General features: G+C 48.7%; 1 protein-coding gene across 2 annotated transcripts in view; it reads left to right on the plus strand.

The window, feature by feature from the left end:
- The window catches only part of Prkn (parkin RBR E3 ubiquitin protein ligase), a 1,199,081-nt gene extending 1,185,442 nt beyond the window's left edge, over nt 1-13,639 (plus strand). For both annotated transcript variants that reach the window (XM_047557058.1, XM_047557059.1), the window contains exons 11-12: nt 3,704-3,821; nt 11,326-13,639. In XM_047557058.1, the coding sequence (XP_047413014.1) occupies nt 3,704-3,821; nt 11,326-11,438 (231 nt within the window). In that variant the 3' untranslated portion in view covers nt 11,439-13,639. The remainder of the gene's footprint in view (nt 1-3,703; nt 3,822-11,325) is intronic.
- Nucleotides 13,640-16,216: the final 2,577 nt, after the last annotated feature.

Here is a 16,216-nt window from a genome sequence, read left to right on the forward strand (position 1 = left end):
CTTGGTTCATCTTGGACTGAAACTCTGAAACCATAGGCCCAAATAAACTCTTCCTCCTCTAAGTTCTTGTCAGGTATATTGGTCACAGTGACACAAAGCTGACTAAAACAGCCTGGTCGCAGGAGCAGGGAGGCCAGAAGCCTGGGCTAGAGGTCTGGATTCAGATCCTGCTGCTTGCAGGCCTGCGACAGTGCTGGGCCGGGCGGGCTTTAGCTGAGCCAGGGGATGCCAGACCTGCCTCTGGGCATGCTGCACCCACCCGACCACGGCCCACAGCACCCTCCTCGCTCACAGATGCTGCTGCTTCCAGCCCCTCCCTCCTGGGCGCAGGATCTGGGCCAGCTGCCTGCCCCGCCCTGGCCGCCCACTTGGCAGGTGTTGGGACATGATTCTGAAGCGCAGCTTTCCTTCACCCATGCAGACAAGTAAGTCATCAGATTAGTGGGGAAACCGGCCACAGGCAAGAGAGCAGCTTCTGTGCACGTGAAAGGAGCAGAATCACAAAAGGAGCAGAATCGCTGCTCACCCGCTGGGAAAGGAAGGCAGAAGTTGGATCCCCAAGCTCCGTGCAGAGCCAGTTATTGCCCTGGGGCAATGGAGCCTTACCCTTCTAGGAACCTATTCTCTGCATGCCCCACAAGTTCACCCCTTGCTGCTCCAGGCTACGAAAGCCTTGGGCCCTCTCCAGCTGTAGGTGGTGATTAGCACAGGGCTACCGCCCACCCCCGAGAGCTGGGTGACCGTCAGGCAGGCAGATGCGAACTCCCCTCCCTCGGTGCTAAAGCCATGTTATGCCATCTCCATTTTGCCTTTATTCTAAGGTTGCAGGTGTCTTCGCCTACCCTGCTCTGGATCAGGGTGCGTTGGTCAGCCATGTAGAGGGGCTAGAACAACACCCCCACCTGACTCCGTGGCCCTGCAAATATGTTGCCTAATATGGCAGAAGGGACTTTGCAAATAAGATTAAAGGTTGATTATCCTAGATTACTCAATGTAATCTGCTGTGGTTTAAATGTGGCCTCTAAAAGTTCATGTGCGAAAAACCTCATCCCCTGGCTGGGTGGGTGTGTGGCTCAGTGGTAGAGCACCTGCCTCGTAGGCAAGGCCCTGGGTTCAACCCCCAAATTCCTATGCTAATGAAATGTGGGAGGGGGCCTTTGGCAGGTAGTTGGGCTCAGATGGGCTCCAGGAAGATAGTCAAGGGTGTAAGAAGGAGGAAGGGAAACCCAGCACTCTTGCTCCGCCTTGCCAGTGACACCCTCACCTTGTCACAGTACTGCAGGAAGTCCCCAGCCAGATGCCAGGCAGATGCTGGAGCCGTGTGCTTAGATCCTTAGCCCCGAGAACCAAGAGCGCCTAATAAATTTCCCAGCTCAGGGTGTTCTGTTGTAGCAACAGCAACAACAGAACACACAATCTGAACACACAAGCCCATAAAAATGGGGTCCCTTTTCCAGGTGAAATTTGAGAAACAGAGCATGTGTTAGTCGGCTTTCCATGGCTCTAACAAATATCTGAGATGATCAGCTTAAAAAGCGAAACGGTTTATTTTGTCTACAGCTTTGGAGGGTTTAGTCCATGATTGGTTGACCCCAAGCTTTGGGGCCTGTGATGAGAGGCACACAATGGTGGGGAGTGTAGGTAAAGCAAGGTCATTCACCTCCTAGCCAGGGAAGCGACAGAGGAAGAGACTGGGGTCCCACAGTCAAGGGCACAACTCTGAGCTAAAACCTCCCACAAAGCCTCCCTCTTAAAAGCTTCCACCACCTTCCGATAGCCTGGAAACCAAGCCTTTAACACACGGGCCTTAGCAGAACATTCTAGAGACAGGAGCAGTTCCAGCATGGCAGGGACTCCATCTGTCAGTGCTACTGTCAAAGACAGAAGGCACCAAGAGCGAGGGAATGGAACCACTTTAGAAACCGAGAATGCCCCCCGACCTCGACAACCAGGAAACAGGTCATTAATCCTGAAATGACTTGCAGCTCAATTCCGCCATATAAACCACAAGCACTATATAAACATGACTGCGGTCCAATAAAACTTTATTTACAGCACTACAAGGCAGGACAAGCCGTGCTCCAGATTAGAGGCTGTGTGTGCTCTTGTGATTGGTGAGACATTTGCAAGTCATTTCTGACACTTAATTTTAGAACTTTTATTACTTTCTGTATGTCTTTACTATCATTTATTTCCTTCTTTTTGGCTTTTTTGTTTTGTTTTTACTTTCCCACTTATAGTTTTGTTCTTGTTCAGAGAGAGAAATCTTTTTCTTCTTTTACCAGTTAACCTAGAAATTTAAACATGTTAATGTGAAAAAGTCTAATAACAGTCTGAATAAGGCAAGCCCCTTCACACTATTTCTCTCATGTGCTATTCTTCTCCACTGTTTTAATTCCACCTTGATTTTGAACCAACAAATTATCATTTTTATATGGCTAATAACCACTCTAATTTACCCACCTATTACCATTTTCTTTGCCGAGAGCTGCTTCTTGAAGCCCACATCTTCCCTTTTGGACTTTTCCTATCTGTTCCTCTAGTGAAGTTCTGTTGCTAGGTAGCACTCTTTATCTTGTGGCTAAAAGTCTTCACACTTGAAAATTGATTTACCTACATGGAATCCTGGTGGGCTGGTGTGAGCGTCAGGACTTTGAAGGGCATGTCTGCCAATATCCTTGGCTAGGAAATCGGCTGTCAGAATTATCGTAACTTCTTTGCAGATAATCTGAGTTTTCTTTGCCACTGTCTCTTTAAATGCCATTTGTCCCTCTTGTTCTTCTGGAGTGCTAGAGAAATTCGGGGCTTTCTTGCCTCATCCCCATGTCCAGACGACGTCCCTTCACATTTTCATTCCTTGGCTCTCTGGCCTGCGTTCTGTGGGATTTCTTCGGCTCCACCTTTCAGTTCACAAATCCTCTCTCCACTGGCATCTCATTTGCTGTGCAGCTCATTAGCTGGTTTCTAACTTTAATTATTAGTTTTCCCTAATAATAGGGAAATAAACTGGCTAGTTATTTACTGTGGCGAGCTTTTTACATTTTTGTATTCCAGCTTCTTGGAATTTTATAAAGTTTCTTTGAGGCTCGGCTTTTGAACGTGTGTTTCTCCACAGTGGCTATATTTGGTTCTTTCCATTCTGGAATGTGTGCAAAGTCACACCCCAGTGGAGCCGGGCAGCTGGCTCCAGGGCCTGCTTCTAACCTGTGTCCACAGCTCCCGAACCCTTCTCGGACATTTCCTTGATCTTGCCGACTCAGGGACAGCATTTGGAGGTCCCTATTTCCCAGGTGCAAGAAGTAAGGACAATGAGATTAGAATAGAGTTTAAAAGCAAAGATCTGGGCGTGCCACAGACTCTCAATTTCCAGGTATTGGACCACGAGTACTGATCTAACTCAACGTGAGATGAACGCTAGTGTGCTCGTTTCACACCTGAGGAGGTCCCTGCTAAGAAGCGCACATGAGCGTTGGTCCCCACACCCGTCACCACTCCCAGAGGTGGCATTCATTACCGTGGTGAAGACAACAGAGTAGAGGCCTGTGCACTGCGCCACGGTGCAGTCGCTCTTATCACATCAGCTGGTGCCAGGTGCCAAGAATGCGCCGGCCCGTGCCCAGAGCTGTCCAGCACGGGCAGGACGCCTGCTTTAAGAAGGCGGGTGGTAGACCTGAGTCTAGCGTCCTCTTGTCTGCCCACCCAGGCCTACAGGGTGGACGAGAGAGCCGCGGAGCATGCGCGCTGGGAAGAGGCCTCCAAGGAAACCATCAAGAGAACCACCAAGCCGTGCCCTCACTGTGGAGTGCCTGTCGAAAAAAATGGTGAGTGTGGCGGCGGCCGGGAGGCTGCGCCGGGTGCTCTTGCGGAACGCGAGCGGCATGGCCGTGGCCACCGTACTCTGGACTGGGAGGCGCTACCTCACACCCTTGGCGGTACCTGCCCCATCCATCCCGCGGCGCCTTCCCCTCGAGAGCCGCGCAGCTGGCGCCCTGCGGCCCCTTGTAGATACGCAGCGCTTCTGCCAGTGGGAGGCCCGCAGCGCACTGTCCTGGGCCTAAGGAACACGAAGCAGCAGGTGCAGCCGCCCCACGTCCCGCTCTGAGCGGCGGCTGCGCCCACGGGCACTCGCGTCTCCCAGTCCCCAGCTGTCGTTCAGCAAGAGCGCAAGGACTCAGCTCCGAGCAGCCGGCCAGAGTCTGAATCAGGGGTGCTGAGGAAGGGAGAACTCACCCGTGCGCCCGCAGCTTTCCTCTGAGTGCTGGAGGGTTTCCAGAGAAAGTGGAGAGACCCGGGAGAGCCTGCCGGTCCTGCCGCCTCACCCAGACTGCGCGCTGGCACCGGCAAGCACGAGGGAAGAAGTGGCCAGGCCTTCACCGGGGGACGGGGGGGTTATTGAGGGACAGGCCAGCATTCCATGGCGCAGGAATTCTAACAACGAATTCAACCCTGAGGTCGTTTTGCTAGGATCAAAGAATTTTTGTTTTGTGTACATTTTTTGTTTTGTTTTTTAGGATAATCCTCAAATTGGTAAGAACTTACAAGTCAACACGACTTTTCTGGAAACTACTTGGCAAACACATGTAAAGAACTTAGAATGTCTCTGTTCTTTGACCCAATAAATCTATTTCTGGAAATCTATCCTAAAAAAAAATCTGAAATACATATGCACACACATACATACCACATGCATGCATACACATGCCACATATTCACTAGTGCATGCATGTGGGATGTGTGTGCACATCCATGTATCTGCTGTGTGTATGTTTGCTGTGTGCACGTGTGCTTATATGTGACCGGTATGTATGTGCATGTGTATTTGTGCTCTGTGTATGTGTGGAATGTATTATGCATCTGTGTATGTGCATGTATGTATGCATGTGGTATGTACGAATGTGTTAATGCATGTCTGTGTCTGTGTTTCTGATGTCTGTGTATATGATGTGTTTTATGTGTGTGGTGTGTATATATGTGTGGTATGTATTAAGAGGTGAGTGTATGTGGTGTATGTGGTATGTATGTGGTGTGTGTGCATGTATGTGTGCATGCATTCATCCTCTGTGTGTGCAGTACAAGTATGTATATGTGGTATGTGTATGTTTTGCATCTGTATGTGCTGTGTATGTGGTGTGTATATATGTATATGTTTATGTGTGTATGCATGTGATGTGTTCATACATGTGTATATGGTATTCATATATATGGATATGTATGTGATATGTGGGGGTACAGGTGTGCATGTGTATTTGTGGTATTATATGTATGTGGGGTATGTGGCTGTGTGTATGTGTGCATATGTATGTGTGTATGTATTTGTGTATGCTTATGTAGTATGCAGTATTATGTGGTATGTGTTTGTGTTTATTACATGTTTGTTCATGGTATGTGTATACATGTATCTGATTATGTGTTTGCATGTAATGTGTATATGTATGTATTTGTGTATGTGTATGCAAATGTATGAATACATGTGTATGTGTAAATATGAGTAAGCCTGTGTGCATGTGGCATGTGTATATGTGGTGTGTGAATGTCTTTGTATGTATCTGTATGAATGTGTATGTTAGTAACGTGGGTGGTGTGTATATTGTATGTACATGCATGTATGTGGGTGAGTTGTGTGTGTTGCAGTGTATGTATATAGTGTGTAAGTGGTGTGTGTATATGTATGTGGTGTGTGTAAGCATGTGTGTATGTATGTAGTATGTGCTTTTGATATATTTGTGTATATTTGTGGTGTGTATGTGTTGTGTATATATATGCTGGCACATATACCACATGTAGAAATGCACCACATACAAGCACATGCATGTACATGCCACATGCATATACACACATCACATGCATACATAACGCATACACAGCATACCCACACAACATACATATGCACCACATATGCATGCACATAGACACCACACATATACACACCACATGCACACACATGTACGTACATATACCACAGACATGTAAACACACAGCACATAACAAAAACACACACATATACTACATACATTTACAAATACATATATACACCCATGCACACACACCTACATACGTACACATCACTTATATACCACATACATGAATACTATACATACTATATACATACATGCCACACATACACAGATATACACCACATACATACATACAAACACCACACACATGCACATACATACACCACATACATGCATGCATACACCATGCACATACACATAGGTACATACACCCATATTTACATGTGCACATACACATAAGCACACATAGCACATGCATGCATGTACACATACACTAATTGCTCAGTCACAGATGACACACACATATGCCTATGTACACACAACACATATATACATACTCCAGTTACATGCATACATACCATATCCATGCAAACACCCCCCCACACACACCACATACATGCCACACAGGCATGTGTACATATGCACACATTGCCACATACATAAACATGTATGTCTATTCCACCAACGTGTTCATGCACATGCATGCATATACACGCATGTGCAGATACCACATGCAAACATATGTCACATACAGATAACACACATATATACACACAAATATAAACACCACATCCATAAACCACACATAGCAAACATACACAAATGCATGTATATCACATACACATATGTACACATGCATATGTACACATGCCCATACACATACCACATGACACATGCACACATACACCATATGCAAACATGCACACCACATACACACACACCAACACACACACATACACCATAAACACTTTAATATATACATACACATGCATCCTCACACATGCCCATACACACATCACTTACATACATGCACCACATTACAGATACATGTGCCCAGATATGTGAATGCATACACATGACACACACATGTGTGTTTCCACATGAACACACACCAATACATACACATACATATTCCACCTGTGACACATGCACAGCACATACACACATACACAGACACACATATAAAACATATACCACAAACATACACAAGTATATACATGCAAAAAGACATACATGCAAATACATACCATGCATATGCACATACATACATAGCACACATGCACATGTACATGTGCACACATGCCATACATGTGCACATGCCGCATACATGCACCACACACATGCACACATACACATGCACATATACCACCTACAAACTCATATACACTCCACATACACAAAAAAAGCACATACCCAGAGGCACACATATATGACACTTACATATGCACATGCATTTACAAACCATATATGCATATACGCACATGCACACACATCTGCTAGGCAAAACCTGTCAATTGCAGTATTATTTATGTTAGGAAAGACCCAGAGTCCTCTAGCTGACCTCAGTGTGAGAAGCCCTGGGGAGGCACTCCATACCCCTCCCTGCTGCACTGCAGGGGCTGAGAACATAGACTTTGGGTTCCCAGGGGTCGACTTGGAGTCTGGGCTCTGCCACATACTGTGTGGCCTTCTGGGCCTTAGTGCCTCTATGCAGTGGGTCTATAATAGAATGTCCCTGCAGGATTGATTGGCAGTCAGGAGAGTGCATCTTAACTGCGCTTGCTCAGAGCTCAGCTCCCGGCAGGTTCTGGTGGTGCTCAGTGAAGATGTTAGGAAAGCCCAGGGAAATGCTTCCCGCCCCTCCTAAGTGACGAAGCAGAATTCCCAAAGCGAGTGCCTAGGTTCTCAGGTTTGAAGTACAGATGCATGTGAAAAATTAGGACAGAAAGAAAACCACTGGAAAGCAAGCATCCACAATGACATTGTGAGTAGCCTAGGTATAATCAGATCAAGGATGATTTTATTTTCCTGTTCTTACTTTTTTATAATGCTATATAATCAGAAAAAAGCAATTGGTAAAAATCAGGCCAGTCTGTCTGGGAGGCCCCGCCAGCAACAGTGGGGTGTATGCAGCCCCTTCAATGCCTGCCAGGCTCTCCCTCTGGCATCACGTGGGGAAGGGGACCTTGCCCAGGGGTCTGTGGGGTTTGCGCTCAGCAAGTCAGGCATTGCTTTGGGAACTTGGAGAGAGGGGAGTCGGTGAGCCAGGAAATGTTGCCTCTGCTTCTCTTCAGTGTCCTGTGTGGGTCAGCATCTACCGTCAGGGATGGCTCTCAGCTCTAGTCCGCTGGGGAGTCCCCTCTGCTGCAGAGAATCAGCTTGAGTCACTCCCTTCCCCAGGGAAGCCCACAGCCAGGGCTGTTGATGGAGTCAAAGCTCCCAATCCACTAACGGAGCTGGGGACAGCTCTGCAGAGCTGCTGTGGCCCTGTGGCTCCCCGGGACCTCCCTCGGGCTGTGTCTGGGCTGCACTCTGCCCAACCCTACCTAGTCCCCTTTCCTTCCAGTCGATCCGAAGCACACCCCCTACACAGGAGTCCTGAATGGGTTCCCCCTCCCCTGGGTGCTGGTTTCCCCCACCTGCACTCACCACCCGCCCAGCATGGCCCATGGCCGGCTCCCCGTGACCTCAGAGCATTCACACCCACCCTGGAAGTCACTGTTCAACGTGTTATGAGTTTCTGCTCGTCTGAAAGAAATGAGCTCCGAGAGGTCAGACCTTGCCTATGTCCAGCAGAGCGCCCGGACGTAAATATTTGTCCAATTAAAAAGTCACAGACCCAAACAGATACTAGCAATAGAAGAGGATAAGGGAAGCCACCTGCTACAGCCCAGAGCCCAGGGGTTGGGAGGAGGCTTCCAGAGGTCGGGCCACCTGAGCCAAGAACAGAAGCTTGAGCACAACTGGGCCGGGCAAGGAAGCAGTGGAGGGGACACCCCAGGCCTGGTAACACGGAAGGACCGGGCGAGAATGCCAGCCCGACGTGCAGCAGAGACCCACCCTGTCAGTGTGCCTGGACCCTGCAGGCAGGAGCTTGGCTGAAGCAGTAGGTAGGACAGGACAGGCTTGACCTTGATCCCTAGGACAGGGAGTGATCCAGGTCTGCCTTGACTCCCACCATGCAACAGGCTCAGAGGTGGAGTCGAAGGAGACAGTGACTGACGACCACAGGAAACCTTCCCAGTCGAGTTATTTCGTGGAAATAGTTTTATGCACTATAAATAGAAAGCACTGATTCTTCCTCTCTGGGTTTCTAATTCCTGGACTGGAAAGCAGGCACTTTGAGCTTATTAGTGATAGCTCTAGTGTTTTTCACTGTAGTGTAACCAAATCAGAGCCTCGTCCCCAGGGGCGAAGCTTCATCACCTAGTTCTCATCTGGGTCTGTTCCACATTCTGCAGATTCTTGGGAAGCAGCTTTCCTTCGGTGACGCTGACAGGGAGAGCAGTTTCCACTTAAATGCAGAGTAAACCAGGGCGCGTGCTCCTGGGACACCCTCCGGTCCCCAGAAATGTCCTTGCTCACTTCCGTCTCACACAGACAAGACTCTGGCTCCATTCTCTGACCAGCAAAAGCCTGTTGCCAGGTAGTTTGCCCTCAGGTTGCTCCCAAGCTTCGGTTCACTCCTGAATCCCAAGGAGGAGCTGCTGGCCAGAGCAGGGCTGGCTACTGCATGGGCCTGGGTGTCTGTCGGTGGACAGGACTCACGGGAGGAGGCCGTGGTCCCTTCACACCAATATCTCAAATCAGTGTGTACCTTCTGTCAGCAGCTCCCGCTGCCGTTGATGGTCCTGTGTCACCTGCCAACAGGGCCTTCTCTGAGCAGTGTTATCAGACAACTTTGTCATTGTGTGAACGTCATGAGCACACCACACAAACCTAGATGATGTAGGTCAGCCCAGGAGGCCTCAAAGCCACAAGACCTCTCTACAGTAAGCAGGAAAACACCGATGACTGGAGACCTCTCCTCCACTTCCTGTCCGATGCTGCCCCACCGTTGCGATTCTAGTTTCTATGATAAAATGTGATTCGTTACCCTAGTATTCTAGGTGCATTAAAAGTTTGATGTATTAGGAAAACACTCTCACTGTCATTTAGAATGCCTTTAATTCGTTGAGTTGTAACATATTGCTCGATAATATATTTGATATTTTGGGGAAACTATGTGATCTTACAGCATCACCCTATTTTATTGGATTATTTACATCATAAGGTATGACCATGAAATTAATATGTGTTGAAAGGACACTATCCAAAGTAGGAAGTATGAAGATAGAAGTGTCATAAGTTTTCTGATTCATTTTCTACTGCAAATTTTATTTATTTTCTATCATCAATTTTCATGATCTTTGAAAGGAACAAAAAGAAGTAGAAAGTAGAGGATTTTAAATGTATCCAAGTTATCCTAAGATAAATGCCAATATCTACATATTCATAAATATTTTAAATTAGTGGAAGTTCTCATACTAGTTTTATAGGAAAAATGAGATGGTACTGAAGCAATTATTTGGACATTTTTGCAAGAACAAAGGGAGGCACCAACAAGATAATTAGTAAATTGAATAATGGAGTGCTCAATGTCAAGCAAGAAACTGCTTGGCTTCCATGTCTAGGAAATCAGTCCAAAGCCATTGTCTCTGGGCAAGGCTTCACACAAACGGCTGGCTGCACTCGGGCAGAGCTGGCTTCCAAGCCCCAGAAGCCAACATTTAACATGCGGGGAGGCCGGAATCCCAGAATAAGGCCCCAGAGAAGGGCTTAAGAGGCAGGCCCTGCACAAAAACAAAAGGGACGATCACAGACCCTGGTTAATCTCAGGCAGCAACACTGAAAAGCACTTTGCCTTGAGAGAATTCTACAACCAAGTAACCCTCTGATCTCAGTGTTTTTGAGGAGTAAATGAGTCATGCAGAGCTCCTAGTTAGCTCCTTGCTAGCCTTCTCTTCCTAAATGAAATTTAGAATAGCATTAAGGGACATATTCCCAGTTAGTAGTAATATGCTGTCCCAATTCCTGTTTTGTGACTTTGGCCAAGCTAAGTATCTCCAAAGAAATGATAAAAGTAATCATAATATATTATCATGTATTGAATTATTAAGTGTATTTAATGTATTTAAAACATTGGATTCAATATATATTGAAATGTATTTCAATGAGGAGTTGACTGAAACATGAAGTATTTGTCTCTAAATCCCATTTCAGGAAAAAGAGAGAAGCTCGGATTTACAAATAAGCTTTGCTGGGGGGGGGGGGGGGGGGCGGGGTGCTGTTCCCTTTGCCTCTGGGTGAATGTCAGGGCTGCAGAGCGCCCTCCCTGCTTTCTGAGTCCCTCTCTGCTCAGACTCCCTCTGCCCCTGAACGGCCTACGACAGCTCACTTAGGAGGGGACCTCCAGACTAGCCTGTGGCCCGGGCTGTGTTCTCCTGGTTTGCTGCAAACCTGCCGCGGCTGTGTCCTTTGTCGCCCACAGGAGGATGCATGCACATGAAGTGTCCGCAGCCCCAGTGCAGGCTGGAGTGGTGCTGGAACTGCGGCTGTGAGTGGAACCGCGCCTGCATGGGCGACCACTGGTTCGACGCGTAGATGGCGACTCGGCGCGCCCCCGGCCACGCCCCTGGCCACGCCCCGGTCACGCCTCCTGCTCAGAGCTCACAGCGTCCGGTCTTCATTTGCTACTTCACTTTTCTCCAGACACCTCTGGACAAGCTCGCACGCACACATACACACACTCACACACGCGAACACGGCCTCAAGGTCTTTCCACAACCACAAAAGCAAAATTACAGAGGAAGCGCCTGGATCTCTTTCACTACATCCATGAAAAACAGCAGAGCTAATTCTAACACCAGCAAGAGGCCTTTTCAAGCCTCGGAATTATGCCCAGATTAAAGGGCAACCGGCCTATGTTGAGTAGATCCTCATTCTTGCATGATTCAAGTCAGACTGGTTCGGCACCTGAGAGATGCCTCCAGATTCGTTTCCCGCATACTGCTTTCAGCAAACATGGTGGAGGGGCCACTGGCAAGGTGGGAACAGCTCCAGGGGACTATTGCCTGAGGGGGGTTTCTGCAAGTGGGCTGCATGGACTCTCAGAACCGTGTTCATGGCTCTCAGAGGAACACTCAACACTCAACTTTTCAGAGAGCATCTGGTCCTCAGAAAACCCCGGGCAGTAGTCAAAAATATGTGTTTAGCCCCAAGAATTCTATCTTTATAAATTGTGCTGATGAAATATCAACTATGCACAAATCAGCTTGTCAACTAAGTGAGAAATTATGAAAGCCAATTTGAATGTTGAATGTTTAAATTACAGGGAAGAAAGCAACACTTAATGTGCTTTCATTCCATTTAATTATTTGCTACTTTAGAAAGAAGTCATTTATCTGAAAATATTACAAAATCTATCGTTTGATTTTAAGTATTCATTTTGCAGCTTGGAAATTAGCTCATGCATTTGGCGTCACTTTAATGGATAAAGTGCTACAAAGGAGACATTTTCAGAAACTGTTTCATAATGACACTCAATGCTAACAAAAGTGCAGGTTATTAAGTAGAATCTTCAAAGAAGGAGCCTTTCCAGAGCTGCCCAGATGAAAGTGCTTCTGAACCTCTCCACTAGAAGGGTGCAGGCCCTCTGTATCCCCACTCCCCCTCCACTGCTAGTCCCAGGGAGCCCGGCATGGGCAGTGGGCTCCTTTAAGGAGAGCTCTTTGCATAGGACAGTAAACTCACACTAGAATATTCCTCAGGTTACATGCATCCAATTTGAGTGTTGATCAGATTTTCAACTTTATTATTTTTTTTTTTTGAGGCATGTGCTACACATCAAAAAAAGAATTACTCTAGACACTGTGAGCTTCTTTTTCTGCCGCACAATATGCAGGTGAGAAAGCACAGGAGCTACCTTTGGCCTGACTCCTCAGGAAGACCATGAATGTAACTGAGGGCAGAGGAGTTGCTGGCACAGGGAGGGCCCTCTGGGTTTAGGGAGCTGGAAACTGAACCAGCCACCAGCCTTCTCCTCTTAAATGGGCTCCCTGTGGTCCTTGATGGTGGGAGGAGAAGGGGTTTCCCAGGCCAGGTGTTGAGGACTTTCCTTCAGCCTCCAGGGAACATTTTGTCCTCCCCTCCCTGATGGGCACTGCTCTGGGACAAGGCAGGGCAGTGACGTCCACAGGCACAGCCTCCTCTAGCTTCATCCTGTTAGAAAGTCCAGCTGCTCCACACGCTCAAGGCTGCTAGATGCCCACGCATCCCGACGGTGCGTGGTTATGCTCGGCCTCGACCCGTATCAGGACTGCGTCACTGACAATCCCAGCCAAGTGCAGCTCCTTCCGCTGACCCAGTGTGGCCGTCAGGTGGCATCGCCTGTCCTGTGGCACACAGGGCACTCCGTGTCAGTCTTGGCTTTTCCTTTATGATGCTGTCACTATTGCCTCCTTCCAAATCTGCATGGTGTGTTGGCTTTGCGGTGCCGGCACGAGGTTTGCTGCCGAGTTCCAGGTACCGCAGGAGCCCTGGGGCTGTCCAGCTGTCCAGCATGGGCTCCTTTCGGGTGATTTTTTTTTCTAGAGTAGAAGAGTGATTCTTAAAATAACTTGAAGGGAAAGCAGGCACTGAGTATGAACACGAATCACATATTATTTGAACACGAACACTGTAATGAAATATAGCACAAAAATGGAAGATCTTTGCAGAAGAATCTTTATTTTTCTCTGAAATATCTGACAAGTATGTGTACAGTCGTGCTTAATTGTCAATAAAAGCATCCAAAGAGCTTTTGATCTGCCTTCGAGGGTGTGTTTTGCATGGATGGGGAGGTGAGGGTGAAGTGCAGGCCATTTGCTCCATGGGCCTTTCCCATGGCCTGGAAGCATGGTCTGGTGGCAAAATGGCCCTTTTTACCTCTATTCTGAGCTCCAGATTAACCCTGGTGTTTCTCCTTTTAAAACTGAGGCGTCGACATTTGAAAGGACTCTAAAAAGCAAACCCTCACTCAGAATGTCATAGTTATTCCCTCCTGACTAGCAAACGTGTGTAAAAAGGCGTTTAAAAGAGAAGTTCGGGATGGAAAGGCTGTGTAGAAGGCTGTCCTGTCGTCCCGTTGGGGTTCAGCAACCGCCCTGTCCTCAGCCTGGGGACATGGACACTGCCTCTCTGGGCCAATGCTGCCATTGTGCAGGGCTCACCCCACAGCGCCCCTGCTGGAAAGATCCAGAAGGGACAGTCCCTGGAGCCCTCCCAAGCATCTGCCAGGGCACACGGGTGGGGACACCCTGAGGAAGTGCCGAGCAGCTGGGAGTGGTGGGGAAGGGAGGTGGGTACCTGGGCCGGGACTCCTGCTCCACCACCCACCTGTGTGTGAACTGCGGGGACAAGAACAGCATCCGCCTCTCAGGGTGAGAGTGAAGATACAGTGACCCCTCGAGCACTCAGAGTGTGGCCTGACACCGAGGCCATTATCAACCAGCGAGGAGGTGGATGGAGGCCAGAGAGCAAACCAGCAAGGCCCCCAACCGACACGGACTAACTGCAGATGCCGGGCCTGGCTGCGTGGTGAAGTTGTGGGGTGGTGACGTCACAGGAGGCCGGCTAGGGAATGTGTCCCATTACCTGCAACACCGTCCCGGAAGCTCCCCTCTAAAGGCACAGTGCTGGCGTTACCCAGTGTTCCCAGCTGGTGTCCAGGATGTAAAGCAGAGTTGATGTTCTGGATGGAAATTAACAGACGCAGATCTAAAACACCTGTGTGAAAAGCAGCTGCAGAGCCTGGGCAAAGCCAGCGGCCATTGTGTGGGCCACGTGCGAGCCCCCCACAGACAGTCCCCAGGCCACCTCAGCTGGCAGGGAGAAACTGATGCTCAGCATTTGGAAGAAAATCCTGTCTCAAAATACCACTGAACCTGGCTTCAGGCACCCTACAAGACATGGCCCCCACACAGTGTTTGAGAACTGCTGCTGCTGTTTGAATAACTATGCAAAACAGGCAGCAAGCGTTGTTTAGAAAGAGCCGTTTGACCACACAGATTGGTGGCACTGGCTTGGGGGACCCATCATGCTCCCTGATCTCATTCTCCACTGCGTAGCCTGAGAGAACCGATGGTCAGTGTGTTAAGTGGTGACTGGACCCCAGCAGACCGACTCCCACCGACCAACTCATAAGAACACGAGGCCTCGAAGCTGAAGCGTCAATCAATCCTCACTAGGAGCAGCCGACCTCCTGGTCTTCACACGTGGCCCTTCATCAGCCGGGAGCCTTGGGTTCACAGCCCTCACTTCTGTGCTCTGACTGGCCAGCATTAGGACTGCGTTTAACCAGTTCCTCCAGCAAATATTGGTTTACAGCCCCAATCATAGAATCGAATGTGCAGTACTTTACTAACATATTTACTTAACTCTGTTTTAGGGCAGATAAGGAGAACAGAGATATGTACCCACCTTTGAACACCTAACTCTATGCCTGGCATATACTGGGCTCCATACCAATGGAACTGCATTTTTGACTTGCAAGCACTCTACTTGGAAAATCAAGGGGCAGTAAAGCCTTTCATGTGGAGCCTGGACTCCAAGCTGGGTGACCGTTGACTGGAGCCACTTGGCCAGATGCATCAATTCTCACCGCAAAGGCAAGAGTCGTGCAGCCTGGAAACCTGCTCCCAGGTCCTAAGAAAGAAATGGTTGGAGGACGGCTATGGTCAGTCTCTGTCCCTCCAGAGCCACGTGTCGAAGGTAAACCCAAGGTGATGGTCTCAGGAAGGGGCCTCTGAGGGGATGAAGTCATGGGGGTGGAGCCCAGATAAATGGGACTAGCGCCCCGAAGAAGGAGGCCTGAGAGATCCTCACCCTTGACCTTGTGGGACGAGGTGAGAAGAAACCACCTATGAAACAGAGAGTGGACCCTCGCCAGGCCAGGACCCTGCCAGCACCTTGGTCGTGGACTTGCAGCTTCTGGAACTGTGAGAAGTAACCTTCCGTGTTTAGGAGAAGCCCCGCTGATGGTGTCTTGTCATAGCCGCCTGCTGGCCTAAGACGGGGGACGCATCACAGTAGAGTCTGCTCTGTCGATGAAGCTGTGTCAGCCTTCACTCATCTCTGCTCTTCGTGGTCGTTGGTTGTATGAAAATATCACTTTATAACGAAAAGGCTTTAATTGACAGTCCAAGGTGCCGTTCCACGTGCAGCGACCGCAGAGATCTTCTGCATTGACTGTCTGGACCTCACTAGGTTGATGAGGAGACGCGGTGAGACACTGTGCTGCTCCTTCAGAGGAATGCTACCCCCTGAACTGGCAAGGCTGAAGTGCGAGAGAGGAGCTGAAGTGGCTTCCTAGGGAGGTGCCACTGTGCTCCCAGCCCAGCGTG

This window comes from Sciurus carolinensis, chromosome 7 (assembly GCF_902686445.1).
Source record: "Sciurus carolinensis chromosome 7, mSciCar1.2, whole genome shotgun sequence".
Taxonomy (NCBI): Eukaryota; Metazoa; Chordata; class Mammalia; order Rodentia; family Sciuridae; genus Sciurus; species Sciurus carolinensis.